This window comes from Struthio camelus, chromosome 12, assembly GCF_040807025.1.
Source record: "Struthio camelus isolate bStrCam1 chromosome 12, bStrCam1.hap1, whole genome shotgun sequence".
In the NCBI taxonomy this organism is placed as follows: domain Eukaryota; kingdom Metazoa; phylum Chordata; class Aves; order Struthioniformes; family Struthionidae; genus Struthio; species Struthio camelus.
Window position 1 is genome coordinate 210942 of NC_090953.1, and position 21616 is coordinate 232557.

General features: G+C 46.2%; 3 protein-coding genes across 7 annotated transcripts in view; 1 reads left to right on the top strand and 2 right to left on the bottom strand.

Annotated features, from left to right (window-relative positions):
• The window catches only part of IQGAP1 (IQ motif containing GTPase activating protein 1), a 74357-nt gene extending 73695 nt beyond the window's left edge, over positions 1-662 (bottom strand). Inside the window, exon 1 of the mRNA XM_068958886.1 lies at positions 495-662. Coding sequence (XP_068814987.1) covers positions 495-552 — 58 coding nt within the window. The 5' untranslated portion in view covers positions 553-662. The remainder of the gene's footprint in view (positions 1-494) is intronic.
• Positions 663-7331: 6669 nt separating this feature from the next.
• TUBGCP4 (tubulin gamma complex component 4) lies at positions 7332-21453 on the top strand. The gene is made up of 18 exons (XM_068959024.1): positions 7332-7494; positions 7601-7729; positions 8222-8344; positions 8839-8892; positions 9373-9429; positions 10022-10101; positions 10777-10978; positions 12997-13162; positions 14839-14963; positions 15639-15689; positions 16100-16205; positions 16555-16662; positions 16890-17028; positions 17496-17673; positions 18601-18735; positions 19968-20084; positions 20539-20678; positions 20993-21453. The coding sequence occupies exons 1-18, from the start codon at positions 7417-7419 to the stop codon at positions 21003-21005; spliced, it is 2001 nt and encodes a 666-aa protein (XP_068815125.1). The 5' UTR covers positions 7332-7416; the 3' UTR covers positions 21006-21453.
• TP53BP1 (tumor protein p53 binding protein 1) overlaps positions 15603-21616 on the bottom strand; it is a 47993-nt gene continuing 41979 nt past the window's right edge. For 3 of the 5 annotated variants that reach the window (XR_011143817.1, XR_011143816.1, XR_011143815.1), the window contains 5 exons: positions 20409-20468; positions 19479-19612; positions 18594-18826; positions 17518-17667; positions 15603-16418 (listed from right to left, as the gene is read on the bottom strand). The gene's annotated coding sequence lies outside the window, so the exon portion shown is untranslated. Of the gene's footprint in view, positions 16419-17517; positions 17668-18593; positions 18827-19478; positions 19613-20408; positions 20469-20590; positions 20722-21616 lie in introns of those variants that run through there. The other 2 variants (XR_011143818.1, XR_011143819.1) reach the window with 2 other exon arrangements.

The window sequence follows — 21616 nt, forward strand, 5'->3', positions numbered from 1 at the left end:
GCGGGCCCTGCCGCCGCCGCCCCTCACCGCAGCGCTGCAACTTCTCCGCCCTCACTGACTTTTGACGTGATAGCGCAGCACAAACTCTGACGCGTAGCACAAAACTCCAACGGGGGCTTAAACTAAAGCCTCCGTCCCCAAAGCGTAATTCCAACGCGCCCGGGTGCCTTCGCCGCAACCGGCGGTGAGGCCGGGAAGAGCAGGGCAGGGCAGGGCAGGGCAGGGCAGGGCAGGGCCCCGGCCGGCCGCCGCGCCGCGCCCACCGCGGCGGACATCTTGGGCGAGGCCCGGCCGCCCCCCGCCAGGCGGGGGCGCCGCAGCCGGGGTCAGCGCCGCCCGCCGCGCCCCAGCGTCGCCCGCGGACGAGGCCCCGCCGCTCCCTCCGGGCCCGCGGCGTCCCGGCCCCCGCGCGGGGACGAGCGGGGCGTCGCCAGGCAGGATGCTCCTCGGCGGCCGCCCGGCTCGGCCGAGCCCGGCCGCCTCTCGGTACTCACAGCCGTAGTGGGGCCGGGACACGGCCAGCCCGTCCACCTCCTCCGCCGCCGCCGCCATGGCGCTGCGCTGGGCCGCCCGGAGCTGCTGCGGGCGCGGCGGTTCCTCTTCCTGCCGCTCCGGGTGTGGCGGAGGAGGAGCCGCCGCCGCCGCTCCGCGCTCGCCCCCCGCTCCCCCCGCCCCGGCCGCGCCCCGGCCGCCTCCGCCGCGGCCGCAGCGAGGCGCTGCCCTGCCACGACCCCCCCGCGCCGCGCCGCGCCGCGGTCTGGGGCGCCGCCCGGGCAGCGTCCCCGCCGCGGCCGACCGGACCCGGCGCCCGGCTCGGCCCCGTCCCGCTGCCCTCAGCCCGGCGGACGCGGCGCGCCGCCCTCCCCCCGTCCCGCTGCCCACGCGCGGGGCGCCGCCGCCCGCCCCGCTCCCCCCCGGCGCTGCCCACGCGCGGGGCGCCGCCCCCCCCAGCCTTGCTCCCCCCCGGCGCTGCCCACGCGCGGGGCGCCGCCCCCCCCAGCCTTGCTCCCCCCCCGGCGCTGCCCACGCGCGGGGCGCCGCCCCCCCCCAGCCTTGCTCCCCCCCGGCGCTGCCCACGCGCGGGGCGCCGCCCCCCCCCAGCCTTGCTCCCCCCCGGCGCTGCCCACGCGCGGGGCGCCGCCCCCCCCCCAGCCTTGCTCCCCCCCGGCGCTGCCCACGCGCGGGGCGCCGCCCCCCCCCAGCCTTGCTCCCCCCGGCGCTGCCCACGCGCGGGGCGCCACCCCCCGGCCCCCCAGCCCCGCTCCCCCCCCCCCGGCGCTGCCCACAGGCATCAGCACTGGAGCTTCGCAGGGCTGGGCGCTGTAGAAAAACAGCAAAAAAGGAGACAGGTCTGATGTTAGAAAGTTTGTGCTCTGTGTTAGAAAAAGTGTGCTCCCGTATACTGATATAAATGGAACTGTTAATGGTAGTTGGATTTTGGAGACTCGTGGGAGGACTTCTTCATGAAAGATCATTCCTAATCAGCTTCAAAATGGACTATATGGCTCAGTAAAGGAAGGGAGGGAGGGGGGCGGCTGGGAATAGGACTGTGGGGGAGAGGGAAGACTGAACGGCAAGGAACCGTTTGCAAGTTCCTCTCGCCGCCGAGGGCGGGTTTGCAGTGCGAGGAGGTAAAGCAGCGGGAGGAAGCGTTCCCTCTCCAGCCAAGCCAGATTCGGTCTGTTGGCGCTGGTGGACCTGCTGAAGTACGTGACTGACCAACAGCTCACAGAGATGGAGAATATGTGGTATCTCACAATATTAATTTGTCCTTAAAACAACAGATACAAATCAATGTTAACGCAACACAGTGAACATCGGAAAAACAATACTAACACGCATATACAACGACAGGTTCTAATTTACCCATTACAGCTCAGGTGGGAGATCCTGGAGCTGAAAACTTCAGCTCAGTGCTGAGCAATGGTCCAAAGGCAAAGAGAATTTTGGAAATTATGAATAGTAGTATCTTGCAGCTAAGATAGTTTAAGGATATTCATGAGGTGAAATGACTTGCCTGACCACTTATATCAGTTGGTCTCCTAAAAGACAGTCATTCTCTCTGCAAGCCTTACTCCATAGTATTAGGAAAGAAATGCAGTAGTACAAAGCAGGAAACTTCATTTAGCCAGTGCATCCTGAATCCTGACTGAGACACTTATCTTGAATAGAGATGTGCCCAATTTGAAATATACCTCACTTTTGGTCATCCCCCCTTAAAAAATAATATAGGCGAACAAAAATAGGTACAGAGAAAGGCAACAATGAGGATCAGAACTACAGAAGGGCTTTCCTGTCAGAAGAGGATAACTAGCTAGGACACTGAGAGAGACCTGTGAGGAGAGAAAAGGGGCTTGAAAGAGATGCACAGAACATGAGAAGGAGACTAGGCAACATGTTTTCATTCCTTCTGACAAAACACACGTTAATCCCAAATTTAACCATAAAGCACTTTTAATCCAAACTAAAGGAAATGCCTTTTTACAAAGTATAACACTATAGAAATCAGTATGACATTATTTTGAAGACCAGAAGAAAAGGAGTTAGACAAATGCACAGAGGTTCATCAAAGGCTACTAAACAAACTGGTCTAGATGAAAGCTTGGGAAGATCATACGTCACTGGATGGCGGAGTAAGAAGGGACCTCTTTCCACGCATGCCTTATTTGTGCTCTCTATCTGTCCGTATTCTCAACAGATCAATATCAGACACAGGACCCTGGACTAAAGAGGCCTGTGATTTGATTCAGTGAGGCTGGGAGTTTTTGTTGTTGGTGGGTTTTTTTTTATGAAGAAACATGCAGGCAGTGATCCTGAGGAAGAACAAATTTTCCCATTAAGTATTGTTGAAAGAGACACTAATGAATGTAAGTAATGGGCTATAATGATGATAGTAATAATAATAAGTGATGGCAACAATTTTGTAAGACCATGACACCCCTCAGCTCTTAGTCAAAATGTTTGGTAACAGTTATAATTCTAATATTAATATTTATTTATATTACTTCATATGTGGCCACTCTGCAGTTATACAACGAGAAGACATTTTAAACAATGTTTCTATATAGACTGTGGAGTGCAGAACTGGTTTTGTTCCCCTAAAATCCCAGAATAATTTTTGCACATCTCCATAATCCTAGTGAAAAAAAAAATCATAAACTTGGTCTTGTCTATAAGACCCATTCTGACAAGAATAAAACAAGATTATCACACATTTGCAGTTTCAAAGTTTCTGGCTGAACCTCTTCAAGGTTATACTTGAATCGCTCCTGTAATGGCCCCACCGATCATTGTCTCTAAGATTTCTGGTCTTTGTTACTGTCTCTACTAACTGCTGTTTGTTAGGGTTTGTGTATCTTTGTGTTTAATTTATTGCCTCTCCTGTTTCTTGTCTTCTTTTTTTTTTTTTAATGTTGAATAGCCGCTAGCTAGATAGCCTTTCACAAAGCACTACAGAGGTACCTATTTTTCTCTAGTTTCACCGTTTTAGTTATCAATTCTGTACAAAATTTAATTATTCTTTATTTGGCCTTGACTGCCTAATCACCAGGCTTCCCTGAGGAAACGAGAGCTGCAAAACTCAGTCCTTTATTTAAACTACTGTTATCTGTTCCTTTGCAAGTATTTACTAGCCACTTTCTTTATCGAGAAAGATTATTTCTGTGAATGGTGCTGGGGGGAAAAAAACACAGATTACCTGAAGACTCTGAAGCTGCCATTCTGCAGTCGCTTCAAAATAACCTAGCTGCAGGCTGCCACTGAAACAGGGAATCTCTCATCTCTTGTATCCCCCTCCAAACATTATAGTATATACAACGATCCTGCCTGCCTTTCCAAAAAACCACATGGTCTCTTAGTCCAAAAAAGATTGGGAGATAATAGCATATTCAAACAATGTTCCACTGAAGAATTTCTCATGTATGTCCTCATTTCTGCCAAAGTAAAAGCTGAAGATGGAGTAGGATCTGCTCTAGGTCTCATTTAGCACTAAGAATTCCAAGCCATGACTTATGCTATGACACACAAACCCCTCAGAAAGCTGAGAGAACAGATGTCTTTTGCTGCTCTACACAACATCCTTCATTCTCCTGACTCGTCTCATCCGTAACAGTCATTCCTTAATACTGTTCTTTGCGCTTCAAGTATTCATAGACAATTGAGACCTTTCCCTTTAGATCTCATTTGTCCGGGATAGGTTTATTTAGGTCTGTAACAATGTTTAGATCCCTAATCATTTTTGCTGTCTTCTCTAATTACCCAGTTTAGCTACATGTTCCGTGTTAATGGGCCCAGACTGGCCTGCAGGAATCCAGGCACAATTGCGTCAGTTGAAAATATTTCTATGACTCCTACCCCTCACATATCTGATGATACTGTTTTGTATATGGTCATATGTCAGGCTGTGGCTGCACCAGATCAGAAACGTAGTGGCCAAATGAGACAAGTTGTTGCCCTGGTCTAAAAACGCAGTGCTGTTTCAAAACTGCACTCCCTCAGCCCTGGCCCTCCCATCCTTGTGGCAGGGAACTTTGCAAGAGGCTCTGGGAAAGCTGCAGAGGAAGTGGCTGCCCACTTGGGGGAGGAAGACATGGCCAGCCCCATACCACTTGCTTCTGCAGTGCCAGACCAGCCAGGCAAGACAGGTGAGTCTGGCTCACGATATGGGGTCTCCTCCATCCTATTTGTTTCCAGACTTGCTTTTGCATCCTGACCTCACTTCACACGGCCCAGCAGCCACCTGGGACGCAGCCCTGCATGCACACTCATGCACACGCATGCACACTGTCTGCAGTACTCCACAGGGAAGCCTGGAAGCAACATGACAGAAAAGCCCAGAGCCCAAGTACTGCCCACAGTCGTGGCACGGAGCTGGGATGCAGCCAGAGGCTGCTGGGCTGGCAGAGGAGCCCTCACTCTCCGGAGGCAAGCGAGCCATTCGGCACTCTGAGCTCCCACCATAAAACACTCCCCTTTCTTCCTGTAGCAGCGCAACATCAGCAAGCTTTGTACTGGAAAAGACTTCCTGAATTGGAAAGCTGTGCGCTTGCCCCCAAGTACCAGGTACACTTTCTCTTGAAGTGTCTGTAACGTCCAAGGAAGCCTCAGTTACATGAAAAACCACCCCCATTGCACAATTCTCAGGATACGTTTGTGTGCAGCACAGACTCTGTGTCTTTTTATCTACTCTGTAATGCTGCTTTGCTTCCTCTATATTTGTTCTCATGTAGGACTACCTATAAAGACGCTTGGATTAAAATCTTGAGCAGACCACAATGTTTAGCTGCAAGTAAACGAGTGGGAGTGGGCTGCAGATTTAGATTGTAAAAAGAAGAGACAATGAGGCATCTAGTCTGACCTGTTCTGCAACACTAGCCACAGTTCCTTTCCAAACACTGTGCATCAAACCCATAATTTTTGGCATCCCAAAGGACTCCAGTGATAAAGAAAGTCACTGTATCTCTATTTAAATTGCCTTAATGGTTAATTATAATCTCATCTCTAGTATGATTCACTTCCAACAATTCACTGGCTTCACTGCAGAAATATTAGCGGCTTTTTTAAACCTTTGCTAAAGGAAAGTTCATTCTGCTCTGATAAATTTTATACTCCTCCCTTGTCCCATAGAAGACTCTTATGATTATCACTTTTTGTGGAAGAATGCTACTGTAAGCTTAGTTTCTGCCTGTAGAAGATTGCTATGTTTAGATTCAAGATTCTGTAACAGATTACATGTGTAATACCTATTTCCATAAATAAAATACAAGCATTGCGTTAATAGTACTGTATAATCACCACTAGATGATGTATTTAGTATTTACAGACAAACCATTTTGGGGGAAATGTAGTGAGTCGCCATGCTCTGTATGAATTAAACTATCTATAAACTATCCACAGCATACTTAGCTTTACAATCTTTTGAAAACTGTACGTAAATTAAGCATTGATCAAATCCCACCTGCTAGTGCAGAAGTTTTGGGCAGCAGCACGGGACTGAACCAAAGCCGGGGAAAGACTGCCGCTTATCAAGCAAGGCTGAGGCTGACAACGCTGCACCGCAGATGCAGCTTCCTAAGGGCAGGAGCACCACGAAGTTTTACCAGCCCGGTTGTATACTGCGTTACTTATGCCCACGATAAAAACCAAATGCCTAGCCACCTTCATCTTTAGTCAGACAACGGGGGTTTGTCACCATAACAGAGTTATTTTCTTATACTGATACGTGAGAAACTGATACTGTTGGGGGCTCCTAAGTTATGCCTAAAGATAGGTATAGGAATGTATATGCGCACATGCCAGATGAAATGAGAAAATCCTACTCTTTAAAGGATGGGGTTATGCTCAAGGAATGTATTATTCCCACAAGAAGTTTTGCTACCCGTATTTCAGACCTTATAATGACAAGTAAAGCGATGATCATGAACCAATTACATTTTTTAAAAGGGAGAGTTAACAGACACCAGTTCCAAGCAATATAAATTATACTTAACGCTAATTTTCCCTAAATGAGGAAGTAATGAGAAAAACTGCGCAAGAAGACACTGCCAAAAATAAGAAAATGAAAAAAGTTCGTTAAAGAAGAGTTTATTAGGCAACTCCACAATTTTGAAAGAGGGCAGTTTCTGTCAAAAGATTATCTGGTTTAAGAGACAAAGCGAAGGAAAGCAATATATAACAAATAAAGGGGAAACAGGTAACTATGAAGGTAAAGCTTATATCGATAAAGGAAACATTGGCCAAAAATTAAAAAAAAAAGTCCTCATTGGAGGACTGAGGATTTTGTATTATCTTGGAGGAGAGCTTGCGGGTCAGCCCTTGCCATCGCGAGCACCGCCATATTCGGCCGACTGCCACGGCGGCCCGCAGCGGCGAGGACCGGCCCGGCCCGGCTCGGCCCCCCCTCACAGCCCAGCCCGGCCCAGCCCAGCCCAGCCCGGCTCAGCTCGGCTCGGCTCGACTCGGCTCAGCCCGGTCCCCCCTCACAGCCCAGCCCAGCCCGGCCCGGCTCGGCCCCCCCTCACAGCCCAGCCCGGCCCAGCCCAGCCCAGCCCGGCTCGGCTCGGCTCAGCCCGGCCCCCCCTCACAGCCCAGCCCAGCCCGGCCCGGCCCGGCCCCCCCTCACAGCCCGGCCCGGCCCGGCCCGGCCCGGCCCGGCCCGGCTCGGCTCGGCTCGGCCCGGTCCCCCCTCACAGCCCAGCCCGGCCCGGCTCGGCCCCCCTCACAGCCCAGCCCGGCCCCTCCCCCCCGGCCCGGCCGCTCCCGCCACCTCCCTCGGCGACGCGCCCTCCCGCCCTGTCACGGGCGCGTCCGCCCACGCACCGCCCGGCAGGAGGCGGGGCTGCCGCGCAGGCGCGCCCTCCCCTTCCGTCCCGGCGGCCCCCGCGCGGCTCCCGGCGGCCTTGGCGGCGGCGCGGCAGGATGATCCACGAGCTGCTGCTGGCGCTGAGCGGGTACCCGGGGGCCGCCTTCACCTGGAGCAAGCGCGGCGGCCTGCAGGTTCGGCCGCCCGGCCCGGCCCGGCCCGGCCCGGCCCTCGCCGCCCTCCCCCCGCCCTCCCTCCCCCGGCCCGGCCCAGCCCAGCCTCACAGCTCCTCTCCCGCAGGTGTCCCAGGAGCTGCCGTTCCTGCACCCCAGCGAGACCAGCGTCCTGAACCGGCTCTGCCGCCTCGGCACCGACTACCTGCGCTTCGCCGAGTTCGTGGAGCAGTACACGGGCCACGTGCAGCAGCAGGTGGGGCCCGGCCCGGCCCGGCTGCCGGGGGCGCCGGTGCCCGGAAAAAGCCGCCTGATTCTGGCGAGGGAGGGTCCAGGGCTGCGAATATTGAAAGACGGACCAAATAATTTGTGGTTGCTGCAAAGTAGCCAGGGTTCGTGAGCTGTACGGGAAGCTCAGCCCTCGAGTGCTGTGAGCCTTTGTCATGGTCTGCAAAGGGCGCTGAGATCCGAGAGGCATGCATAATCACAAAGAAACACCCGTGGCTACTTGTACTTGGATAGCTACTCTTAGCCCTTGCGTGTGTCTACAGAAGGGCTGAATACCACTTTGCTCAAGCAGCTCTCCTTGTGACCCAACAGTTGTTCTTTCTGGGTGCTTTCCAGTGGGTTAAGGTGCGTTTCAGGATGTTTGGACCTTTGACTGCTGGTGTAGTGCTCTGTTCAGAGGCTTCATTACTCTTTAGACCTACACTCAGGAGCTGATGTAGATTTTATTGTTTGGTTTCAGGACCATCATCCATCTCAGCAAAACCAGAGTGGATTACATGGGATTTATTTGCGAGCCTTCTGCACAGGTCTTGATTCAGTGCTGCAGCCCTATCGACAGGCACTGCTTGACCTTGAGCAAGAGGTAAAGAGAGACTTGGAAGAAGAGGCTCTCTTCTGCAATTGTAACTTCTGCAATTAAGAAGTGGTGGTACCTAAAGAAGTGACAGGATATTTTTCTTTCCACTTCAGGCACAACTTCCAAATTATTCCTGTGAGGGGTCATTGTGAATGACCTTTCATTCTAAGTAATAAGTCCCCTCTAGTCAGTCCAGTGGGTGACCCGTTTGCCTCAGAACCCAGTGTTATCTATTAGACTGTTGTTAGACGATTGTGACTTACGTTTTCAAAATCTCTGAAGATTTTGAATTAAACCCCTGGTGGATTAGCAGCTGTTGCATCTTGGGTACTGTCACTGACCAATAGTTTCATTGTAAGTTACAGGCTAGAATGAGAGATGACCCAAAAATCTGAGAAAAGCTGTGACAACTAACGGTAGACGGCACAGAGCCAAACCTGCTTTTTTACTTACCTGTATCATTATGTTAACTTTTATTAAGAGTTTTGTTGTTGTTACAGTTTCTGGCTGACCCTCATCTTTCCATCTCGCATGTTAATTATTCATTGGATCAGGTATGTCAATGGTGGTTAACAGATAGCGTTCTTTGGTTGTTTTTATTCTCTGATCCATAAATTGCTCTTTGAGTCTCTTGAGAAAATGGATGGGATAAGGAAGGGTTAATCTGTCTTACTTGTTTTGAACCACTCTGAAACTGTAGTCCCTTTATCACGCTTAGAGGATTACTTGCACTTTGACAGAAAGCTTGGGTCCTCTGCCTTTTACTCTGGCACATTCCTCACTACTTCTGTTTAGCCTGAACTGCTACTGGAATATGGTAACTTCATGCCTCTTGGTCCAGTGGAGGGAGGACGTTCTTTCCAGAGATCTCCAAGTCACTGAACGAGAATAGTTCCTGTCTGAGGGGAAAGTGAGATGAGATGATGGTTTGATTAAACTATTATACTCAGCTGCTGTCTATACTCACCCAAGCATAGTTTTTATCTTCCCCTTGCGTAGCAACCTAATTCAACGTTTTGCTCCGTATTCTGCAGTTCCAGTTACTCTTCCCCTCTGTGATGGTTGTGGTGGAACAGATCAAGACTCAGAAGGTAACAGTGAAACCGCAATTAGTTTCTCTTAACAAGATTCCTCTTAAGTTGATTAAGTATTCTCTGCCCTCCCCTCAGAACTGAATGTTAGGAAAGAATCTGGCTTCAGTAATGTGTGTCCTGTTCCTGGTACTACTACGAGTATTGAATAACTTTATGTCACAAATCTATTTACGCTGAATTAGACTTCCTGTTCTTTTTCATTATTACTATGATCTTTGATGATTTGTATTTTATAATTAATTGCCATACATTTTCATTAATTACCATGGAATGTGGTTGGAATGTATTCTTTTTTGAGTCTGCTTTCTCCCAACCTCCCTTGAAAGAAAAAGGCAGAAGCTAATGTTTTCAGAATCCAGAGATGCTTCCTATTTGCTAAGCGAGATTTTTGAGAGACGCTTAGGTGTAGAACTGCACATAAGCCTTTTTGCTCGCTACAGAGAGTATGTTTCATCTCCCTTTCTGAGGGCCATGTACAGCTTGCAAGGGCAGTTCTTATTAGCTGAAAGTGTAGTGTTTCAGTGTCTGGAAAAAATCTGCACTGGTGTCCAAATGACAGACCTAATCTGCCCACTTTTTCTTTCTGCAGATTCATGGATGTCAGATATTGGAGACTGTCCACAAGCACAGCTGTGGGGGGTTGCCTCCTGTTCGCAGTGCTCTTGAAAAGTATGTAGATGCAGCAATAACATTATTTCATTCTTATGTAGCAGCTAGAGTTAGCGCTGGAGTGTTTTATCTTACTTAGAAAGCAGGTAATGTCTCAGAGTAGGAGTGTCACGCAGGGCAAACTGTACCCATTGTTTATCTATAGAGGTTTACAGCAGCAATTCACGCTTTCTCCATACTTTGGACTGCAAAGGTCTTACTAGACTTGTGAGGCATCTCTTAGGGCTAAGGAAAGTTCAGACTCTACGGTTTCTCTTCTTCTTGAGGTCCACCTAACAGTTCTGGATATGTCAGGCCTACTAGTGTTTCTTGATCCCTCAGAAAGATAAACTTGTTTGGGTGAATGTTACTAGGTTTGTATGTCCTGGGGGGAGGAAGTCAGACCACTGGATAATTTATGGTCATGCTGAAATGGTAATCAAGTAGAAACAGCAGGCCTGGGAAGCTACTGCAAACCTATACTTCTGGTATGCCAGCAAATCTCCCTAGAGAAGCCACATATTCATAGGCTATGTTAGTTTGGTCTTGTAAGTGATTTGTGTGCTTTTTCTCTGTAAGCAAATTCCACGTTTAGGACTCACCGCGTTGGCTCACTGACATACTGAACTTTCCAGAATGATGTATGTTGAGGTTACTACGTGCAGGTGCTCCGTTGTCTGTTTCTCTTGACCTCAGGATTCTGGCTGTGTGTCATGGAGTCATGTATAAGCAGCTCTCTGCCTGGATGCTGCATGGATTGCTACTAGACCAACATGAAGAGTTCTTTATCAGACAGGGCCCATCTTCTGGGAATGTCCCTGGCCAGCCTGAAGAAGATGATGATGACCTAGGAATTGGGGGACTAACAGGAAAACAGCTACGAGAGCTGCAGGACCTGGTAAGACCGCAAGTCATAGCTTGGCATCCTCTGGTCCTTAGAGAACTAAAGAAATACTCTTGTCTTCTGCTTCAGTGAAAGCTATGCTAGACTGGACATTACTGAGCCCTGGTAGGATGGCACAGCAATGGAATATTGCAATAGGTTGCAGCTAGGCATAAAGAACAAAGCCATAAAGTTGGGCACAGCTGGATAACTTTGGGGCAGAAAGGCCTACTGATGTACCAATTGAGCAGCTTCAGGATTTGAAGTGTTCTACTCACCCTACTTTTGACCGTCTTCCAACTCCTAACGGTCACTACTGCAACCTGCTCAACATGGACGTTTGTGGTAGCATCAGCGGTTGCAGGGAGAAGGGTGTGGGGAGTTTGGGTGCTGACTTGATTTGTGCTTCTTCCAACGGTAGTTGGGCTGGTTACTGCTCTTGCACAACCCTTGATGCAGATTAGAATCAAATATTACTAACAGCATAATACTGCTGATGTTCTCATTGGGGAAAAACGTGTTATGGGAGAGTGAAGAGACTGCCAAGAACAGAGTGTGAAGTTAAGCAAGGGAGCAACATGCCAGTATACTGGCTAAATGCATTAATTTCTCATGTAGATGGTATGCCATGAGAGTGCCTTTCTGCAAAGCAGCTTTCTCAGTGGAGTACCCTTCCACGTTTTGCGCATCTGAAGAGTATTCACCTCAGGGACTAGTGAGGAGCAACTGCAACACTGTTAAGTTCACACTCTAGCTGACTGTGAGAAAACACTTCATGCACATCCATGGTGTTAGCGTGCTGTACGTAACTCCAGCTGTGAATGCACAGGAGATTCACACCTGAGAGACCCCATGTTGTGCACTAAGTGCCCTGTATAAACAAGCTGTGCTAAGGATAGGTTGCATGTGGGCAAAAACACGGAAAATCTTCTAAAGGCATTTAAGGGGGAAAAAAAAAAAAAAAAAGTTATTTCGATATATTGGATGTAGGCAGTCTGTGAAAACTGGTAAGTCTTCTAGATCCCTGGTGGAAAATGTAGGCATTAAGAAGATGAGGACGCTGAGAAAGCCTAACTAAATCTGTTCTTCAATTCTATTGACCAACAGTGCTGGCAATACTGACGTCAGATAGCAAAATAAAAAATCCTCAGCTGGATAGGTCAGAAGAGTTGGTAGAATAAATTGAAAAAGACAATACTTGGGCGTTTCTTCATCTAGAAGTGCCAGGGATATCTTAAGAAAAGAATTACCAAGTTGCTAACGTCAATTTACAAACTCATACTGAACTCTAGTATTAAAATGAAGAATTCTGCAGATAAGTCTCAAAAATTTGGTAACGTAGTGTTTTTGGATAATGGACCAGTGAACCTAATTCTTCAATAACAATAAAACAGGCTGGAATTTTGACTGTTGCCTCTCTGAAAGAAAATCTTGCCTCTCTACTTGGAGTTCTTTTCTTTATTAATACAGTAAGTAATAACTTTTTTCTTGATGTATTTTTGGAAAGCCTTTCACAGGAATTAACCAAGGTAAAGTGGTATCCTGATTCACGTCAGCAAGCCTTCAGGTTGCTCACTAGTAGAGATGTTTACATCTAGCCTGTTCCACGAGTATTCTAGCAGTGCTAAAACACGTAGGGTGGGGGTGGGGGAGGATTATTTTTGGTACTCCTAATTAACATTGTTATGGCAGCAAAAACTGATGTGATGTACCTAAAACAAGAAACTTCTTTTGCTGGTATGATATTTTTCCTTTGGGAGAGTGAATTTGCCACTATTCCACAAAGGCTTAGCTTCTCTTTCTCCACCTGCTTCCTGACGAAAGCAACACCTTCTTTAGGGAGGTTTGCTAGCATGCCAGAACTATACATGAATTTGCTTACTTAAATGATGCAAATCAGGCTTGCTAGCTCTCCACTTACTTTTAATGTTGCATTTTGATTGTTTTTTTCCTTGTTATACCTTTTCTGTCTGGTTTTCTTAACTTTTTTTTTAATCTTGTGTTGTCTGTCTTTTCCACGGGGTCTCTGACAGCGCTTGATTGAGGAGGAGAACATGCTAGCTCCATCTCTAAAACAGTTTTCTTTGCGAGTAGAAATGCTGCCATCATACATTCCTGTGCGGGTTGCTGAGAAGATCCTCTTTGTGGGAGAATCTGTGCAGATGTTTGAGAATCAAAATGTTAACCTGACTAGAAAAGGTAAGAAACATCTTTCTTGTGGCCTCTGCTCAATCATGAGTGAGTGACAAGTATCTTCCAAAATGCTGCATTATGAATTGCTCAACAGTCACGGATAGCCAGCTGACATTCTTGAGAACTATCGATGACTGTGCCAGCTCAGACCAGTGGTCCGTTAATCTGTTTCTGACTAATTCCTAGAGAAGAGTGTAAGAACAGGATGAATAATAATACTTTCCAAACACAGCCTCCAAAGTTTCCAGCAACAACTCACAATGTGACTTACTCTGCATAAGTAAAGCTATCGTGTAGGTCATGTTTACTTTTCAGTTTGCATCCTTGTCCCTGAAGAGTGCAAATGGACGCAGGCGCACCTCTTGCTCTGAGTCTGTATGTTGAATAATGGTGTCATAGGATTAGAATGCATCCATGAACAGGGGAGATTCAGTGCAAGGCAATCCCAAAGATGGCTGTGAAAGATAAATGATCAAGGTGGAGCCTTGAAGACAGCAAAGCAAAGATAATTCCAGCTGATGGTGCCGAGCGCCTGTTAAGTGTACGTTGTAGATAGTTTTGGAAGTATATACCTAAACCAATTGGGCAAGACTGCTGTAGAGTCTCTGTCTTGGGCTTGTCAGTGTGTTAGGGCTACAAAGATGATTAGGGGACTGGAGCATCTCTCCTATGAGGAAAGGCTGAGAGAGCTGGGACTGTTCAGCCTGGAGAAGAGATGGCTCAGGGGGGATCTGATCAATGTGTACAAGTATCTGAAGGGAGGGTGTCAAGAGGATGGGGCCACCACACTCTTCTCAGGGGTGCCTAGTGATAGGGCGAGAGGCAACGGGCGCAAACTGGAACACAGGAAGCTCTGTCTGAAGATGAGGTAAAGCTCCTTTACTGTGAGGGTGGCAGGGCACTGGCAGAGGTCGCCCGGAGAGGTTGTGGAGTCTCCTTCCCTGGAGATTTATTCAAAAGTCATCTGGATACAATCCTGGGCAACGTGCTGTAGGTGTCCCTGCTTGAGCAGGGGGGTTGGACTAGATGATCCCCAGAGGTCCCTTCCAACCTCAACCTTTCTGTGATTCCGTGTGAAAACTACTCAAATGACTCCCGTGATATTGCATAGAACAAAGGGCCAATTAACTGTTGGACCAATGGACTGTTTTCTTGCCTTTGGAAAAAGGGGGAGAAATCTCTTTTCTAGCTTAGGTTAGTTTAAAAAAAAAAAAAAAAAAAAAACACTCAAGTCCAAGTAGTATGATAGATTGGAAGACAAAGGGAAAAACCAAACAACCCCTCCCCCCAAACCAACAACTCGTTAACTGGGCAGAAAAGCTGTGGGTTCAAAGATCTAGCACCGCAGTGCTAATGCTAGGAAAAGGCCGTTACTGGTGATCATTTACACACAAAAATGTTTGTGTGTTTTTGTTTTGTTTTGATGATGCCTAGTTGTTGTCCGCTAGTGGCAAACAGCATACTAATACCAAGGCATTATCATGTCAGGTGTCTATACTGTCACAGTATTTGCAATACTGATCTTTTACCTACCTTGAGGCTTTCAACTTCATATTTCTCATCTGACCTAGGATGCTGCTGCCTGGGCAGCTTGTCTGCGCCACTCTGCTGGAAGTGGGCTGCACTTCTCCAAATGGTATTCCTTGTTGTTTTCCCTAAATGCTTTTCTCCTTGCTGCATAGGCTCCATCCTAAAAAACCAGGAGGACACTTTTGCAGCAGAGCTACATCGACTCAAGCAACAACCACTCTTTAGTTTGGTGGACTTTGAATCTGTGGTTGACTGGATACGGAGCACTGTTGCTGAGGTAAGGATCCAAAGGAGGATAACCATATAGCTTTTGAGTTTTGTAAATAGCCAGGAGAAGGGGGGGGGGGGGAGGGAGGAGGGCTCTTTAGAGTCAACGTTTAAACAGGAAGGTGAAGGCCGCAAGTAGCGTTCATGTTGTGGGGCTCAGAGCTTCATGTTACCTCAACTTCTAACATCACAGGGACATTAAAAAATGTGGTCTATCCTCCATGGAGTAAAGAAGGGAATTAATATGTATTTGTTATTTCACCTGTAACTATTTCAGAACTTTTTATCATGGGTTTTACATGACAGACACTCTCTTACTAGACAAATATTTTGCATTGGAAAAGTCTCGTTTATTATTTGGGAAAAAAAATCGTCACTGGCACTTGACAAAAGAGGTAGGGAAAGGTTACAGAAGTGAAGAAAGCTAGGGTGGAGTTGATTTCATAAGAATTTAGATTTTTTTTTTTCTCATGGGTCTTCGTTGCTGATATAGTTCAAGAATGTTCTAACTAATGGCATGGGCTGCCTACACACAGTTACTGTGTGCCTCTCGTACTGTATATAGCACTGTATGTTCTTTTCTGTACATATGACGAGTTTTTAAAGACAGTTACTCTTCTGATTGAATGGGCTTAATTAAGTCTGAGGAGTGATTTGTTTGGTTTGTTTTTTGTGTTCTCCCTAGCACCTTTGGAAGTTGATGGTGGAGGAATCTGATTTACTAGGACAACTGAAGGTAATGTAACTGCTACGTTCTTTTCTCTAAAGTAGCTTAAAGCTTTTTTTTTTGCTTTTTTTTGCTTTTTAATATCTCTTTCCCATTAAATGCTTCATTGTCTTAGGGTCTGTATTTTCTTCTTTTAGGTAAAACGGTTTTCATTTTCCAAATCTCAAGAATGAGCGCAAAATGGTAGAACTTGTCAGAGACAAAAGTTAGAGGGATATGTGTATGTGGCTTTGTGGTTTGCATCCTGAAGCAAGACATCCCTGACTTCTTGGGTGCGGGATGAAATTCAGAGCTTTCCAACTATGTTTTGAAGTGACAAAGTTGTTCAAGCAGTAATAAAAATGGATGTTATAAACTAGGAGGCATATAATTTCTGCTCAGTTTTTGACATGCTTATATACAAAAACTTATCTCCACAGATTATTAAAGATTTTTACCTTTTGGGAAGAGGTGAACTGTTTCAGGCCTTCATTGACACTGCACAGCACATGTTAAAAACACCACCTACAGCTGTAACTGAACATGGTGAGTGTTCCTCAGTCACTCACCAAACTGTCCTTACTCTGATATGGCAGGAAGAGGGTTAACCATGCTCAGTACCGAAGAGGTCTATCCTGTGCTCTAGCTATCTTCGTTAATCTTGCAAGAGCAGCACACAGGAATGAGAATGTCTCGCAGAGTGGGTGAAAACATCTTTCAGAAACTTTCAGATGACAGGTTTCTCTTCTTATTTATTTCCTGTCTCGAATATGAACAGTGTAAATAGCGTGTCAGTGTTGTCTTGAATAGCCCAGCATAAATAAATAGTGGGTGCAAAATTATCATTAGCTGCAGCATCTTGAGTATTCTGATACCTGTGCTCTCTCTTTGTCAGATGTCAATGTTGCATTTCAGCAGTCTGCTCATAAGGTATTGTTAGATGATGACAATCTTCTCCCTCTGCTTCACCTGACCATTGAGTATCATGGAAAGGACCACAAAGGTATTTACTTGCATTTTTGATAGTGAGGTAAGAGGAGAGGGAGATGATGGCCTTGTTTTAAAGCCTATTACTTCTCCTTTTCTACAGTGAAGAAATACTAACATGGTTCCCTTCACAGCCCTGTGCCTGGTTTGCCTCTTCTCATTCTGTTCTTTCCTCTTTTATTCCTTGCCCTGGTTGTCTTGACTGAGAGGAAGACTTAATTCAGCACCTTAATTTTTTTTCAGATACTTCTCAGACTCGTGAAGGGCCTTCCCGGGAGTTATCTCCACGTGAAGCCCCTGCATCTGGATGGGCAGCTCTGGGCCTTTCTTACAAAGTTCAATGGCCGTTGCACATTCTCTTTACTCCTGCTGTTTTGGAAAAGTAAGTACTAGGTAGGGCCACTGTCTATCTGCCTATATGCTCCCAGATCTCAGGCACTCAACTGATTTCCCTCCCCCCCCCCCTTCCTTTCTTTGAGGAGAAAAGGTAGCGCTATAATACTTTAGCTTGCTCCCTGAACCGTAAAGTTACTCTTTCCCCCTCTTCGTATTGAGGGTGCTCGTTGCTAATGACAGTAAAGCCTGTAAGATGCTGACAGATTTTCACTGTTTTATCAACAGTGCTACTTTGACAAAACGCTGTCAGCTCTTCCCTCCTTATAGTGAAATGACTTATTTTTTTAGGTCAACTCCCACTAAAAGCAGAAATCAGTTACTCAGATGGGTTCACCTGACCTACCCTGCCTGTTGGCAGGCAGCCACCTCCTGTTTCTTTTTCTAGTCTTGCATTAAGTTCTGTGGTACCTGTACCCAAGGAAGATTTGCATCCTAAATATTTTTTGACTGTAGGTACAATGTCGTGTTCAAATACCTGCTGAGTGTGCGGCGGGTTCAAGCTGAGCTACAACACTGCTGGGCTCTCCAGATGCAACGTAAGCACCTGAAATCTAACAGAACTGACGCTATCAAGTGGCGTCTGAGGGATCACATGGCTTTCCTTGTGGACAATCTTCAGTATTACCTGCAGGTCAGGATAACGGAGAAAGGTAAACTGTGTCACTTAATCATGCTGGCAGAAATTCATGGCAGGAGCACTAAAGCCCTGTCCCTCAGGATTCATGTCCTTTACACCTTAAGGAAATTAGGATGGAGAACTTGGAACAAGTCTCTAAAACTTTCTAAGTTCCCAGAGTCAGTGCTACAGTTCTTAAAGCTTTTGGACTGGTGAAGCAGTAGAGTTTTGAGTTTTGCTATTGGAAATGAAGGACTTCGGGCTCTCTAGTGCTACTAAGCGTTCATGAGAAGGCCCAGTCATCCCTGAAGTAGCATCATTAGGATACCATCCTGTCGTCCTCCCCTGCCCCTTTAAGTGAGTTCCGATTTGAGTCTAGTAAAGTTATTTTTTAGGAATTGCAAGAAGCCATACTCTGACCATTTGAAGTTAAACCCAGAATTTTCAAATGTAAACATGAGTTGTTAGTAGCATGATTTTGTGAGAATTACAGGTCAATTTGGTAATAGCCATAGCAGCTGATTGAGGGGGGCCTGGTTTTCTGGCTTGCTACGTTCTCTAGAGTATTCTGGCTGAGCTTTTGCACTGCAGCTTTGCCCGAGACTCTAGATAGCCTCTCCCAGTGTAAAAGGTGACTACAATCAAATACCTTTGTTTACCTGTTAGCTATATACTTTCTCATTAGTTATTCTTAAAGGAAGTGACCGCTTGCCTTTCTACTTAGGTAGTACTTAGGCATCAAAAATTGTTTCTTTTCCCTGTATTATGTAGTGCTGTTGTATGTAGTTTCCCATTCAGGAGGCAGAGAGAAAGTGATGCTCAACTTCTAAGGTAGGAGTAGCAATAGGGAAAGTAAATTGATAACATGAAAATTCTAGCTGGTGTGAACTATATTTGTCCCTGGAGAAAGAACATACTAATATTTCTTTACATACCCATCAGGTGGATGTACTGGAATCTCAGTTCTCACAGCTTCTGCAGCAGATAAATTCCACCCGAGATTTTGAGAGTATACGTTTGGCTCATGATCATTTCTTAAGCAATCTATTGGCTCAGTCTTTCATCCTCCTAAAACCTGTAAGTATGTCCCGTTTTCACGCTTCCACAAATTCTCCAGCTGCCCTGAGATCATACACAGCTTTTGAACGGATATGATAAGCCATCTCTTCTGAAACAGATCAGTGATTATCTCCAGCAGAGCGTAAGCTACAATTCCAGGAATAAAATGGAGTATGTAGTAGAGCAGATCAGCTAATTTACCATTGGTAAAAGGGATGCTGCATTCCTGGCATTTTTAAAATCAAGTTTGTTCTAGTGAGTGATTATCCATGTTGTCAGTTAGTGACAAATTTTCTGTCTTTCTCCCAGACAATTTATTAAAGTTGCACTAAGTAGCATAGAATTAGGAACTGTATTCCTGAGGGATTCATTCAGAAATGCATTAGCTTAGTAAAAATTCCTTTGTTTATACTTTGAGGATAAGAATAGTTGAGATACAAAAGCACCCCTGAAGTATCGTTTTAGTCAAAAGTATGTTGTCTTTATCAAATATGCAGCCTCAAAAAAACATTTAGCAAGAAGGTTGGTATCAGTGGAACAGTGATAGTGTGGGTCTTGCCTGTTCGATTATTTTAATCAGTCTATGAGGCTGTAGCATAAAGGTGGCAAAATACTAACTTTACAGTCTGGAACCTTCCGAGCATTCTGATATTCCTGTCTGTGAGGTATTTGGGCAGCTCTGTTAACACTCTGGAGTGCAAAATACCTTGACCAACTGATCTCCCCAAAATCCCAAGTTTCACAAACAGAGCAACTGATACCTTGAACCACAGCTCTTGCTGTTCTTCATTTTCCACCCCTAAGCTGCAACTGTGGCCTTCCCAACTTCTGCACCTAAGTTGACAGCTGGTCAGCTGATGCCAGTCAGTGTTCCAGATGAGTTTTTCTTGCTGTTCTGTGTGAGGGAGGCACATCACAGGATCTGCTTAGCTGTTGATCCTTTTTAGTGAAACGTGCAGAATGTTCATCTCTTTAAAGCTTCTACTGCCCTTCAAAATAACGGCCCCAAAAACTGGGGGAGGGTGTGGGGGGGTGCAGAATGTAGCCTAATCTTTTAAGTCCTGTCTTCCTAGAAAACCCTACCAAAAATGCTACAGATGCTTTAACATCTTCCTTACTAATTGTTGGAAAACATGACGTCGGCAATGTCTTGATTATGAATGCTGCAACTTCTCAGATACTAGAAAAGTTTGCTTAGGTTTGATCTCTCTATTTGTTAACTACTGTTTTTAACTTTTTTTTTAATGCAGGTTTTCCACTGCTTAAATGAAATTCTGGATCTCTGTCATAGCTTTTGTTCTCTGGTCAGTCAGAATCTGGGTCCATTAGATGAGCGTGGAGCTGCACAACTCAGTATTTTGGTGAAGGTGAGTCTTTGTTTAAATGGCCCTTTTCTTTCCCCCCCCCCCCCCCCCCCGTGCAATCATCTCCCTAAGCAGTCATCTTGGTAACATCCTGTAGAGCAGGAGTGAGTTAAAACTGAGATGATATGTATGAGTGTTTGCAGTGATTTTAATTATTCTGCAGCTCCTGGGTAAAAATTCTGCCTGCGTAGAGGGGAGGAATGGGGTGAGATATGCAGAAATTACTCCATTGGAATAAGAAAGGTTGTAGAGGCGGACATCAGTTTGCACTTCTAACGGTCCTTTCAGATACCTAACATCAAATAATTATTGTGGCTGACCGCTTACCTTATAGTGGGTCATGAGCATCACTTCTCTTGCAGTGATTCTCTTCAGGCTTTTAAAGGACTGTTTAGGCAGGAACAGAGATGAAAGGTCTTCCTGAGAGAGCCTAGAGCTGACTTCCTCTACTTTGTAGGGATTCAGTCGCCAGTCATCACTTCTCTTCAAGATTCTCTCTAGTGTTCGCAACCATCAGATAAACTCTGACTTGGCTCAACTGCTGCTACGTTTGGACTATAACAAATACTATACCCAGGCTGGAGGAACCTTGGGCAGGTAGGAATTTCTTCAGGGTTGCCTGTAGCAGTATCCTGAGGTACTTGAAACAGGAAATTACTGAAATGAGCTGAAGTGATTTTACTGATTGTGCAAGCTAAAATTGCTTATTAGAAGCAAAGTGCTAATACTATGACAGAGGAGTAACAAAACCAGCATGACTTATTTTTGGCTTTAATATACTTTCTCCTCTTCAACTTTGCTTTGGTATCAAGAGTTGAGCTAGCTGCTAGTTAATGTTGGCTGAAAAAACCAATGTGTGTTGGTAGAGGGAATTCTGAACATGTAGTTAATACTGTATTCTTCTCTTGCAGTTTTGGGGTTTGAGCACTAAGGCCTTTTCTTCAGGTTGTGACTGACAGCGCTGCAGGTACTGAAGACTGGTGCTCTGAGAGGGTTTGCGCTCATGTGAGTTTTTCTTCGTAGCAGCTGGCTCTGCCTGAAGAACCACTGTTTCAGAAAGGAGTGGCAGCAAGTGCATCTTATGTGAGACTACCTAGTGATTTGTGGAAAGCTACTGCATTGCCTCTGAACTAATATGAACGTGCTTTCTGCAGCACTGTATATACTTCTAAATACTTCTGGGGAGGCAGTCTATGCCTTCTGAAAGTGGAAAAAAAAAATACAAGGATTATGATGTCTTGGCTCTTCACCTAGACTATAAAACCCTTTGCACGTTGAAGTATGGACTGTATGGTCTATTAGTTTTGACTACAGCTCAAGTTTAGGCTGTATTTAGAAATTCTACTTGTACAATAAACTGATTTACAGTTAACTATGTCTGCTGCTCAACTACAGCACAGGTACATGGAACAACTGAATTTCTAAAGGTCTTAGCAATAGCAAATGAGGTAGATTGGGCAGGGGGGAAGACAGGATAAACTGTAAGAGCGTTTCCTCATACAATGCACTAGTCTACTACAGCAGTATAGGTAAGG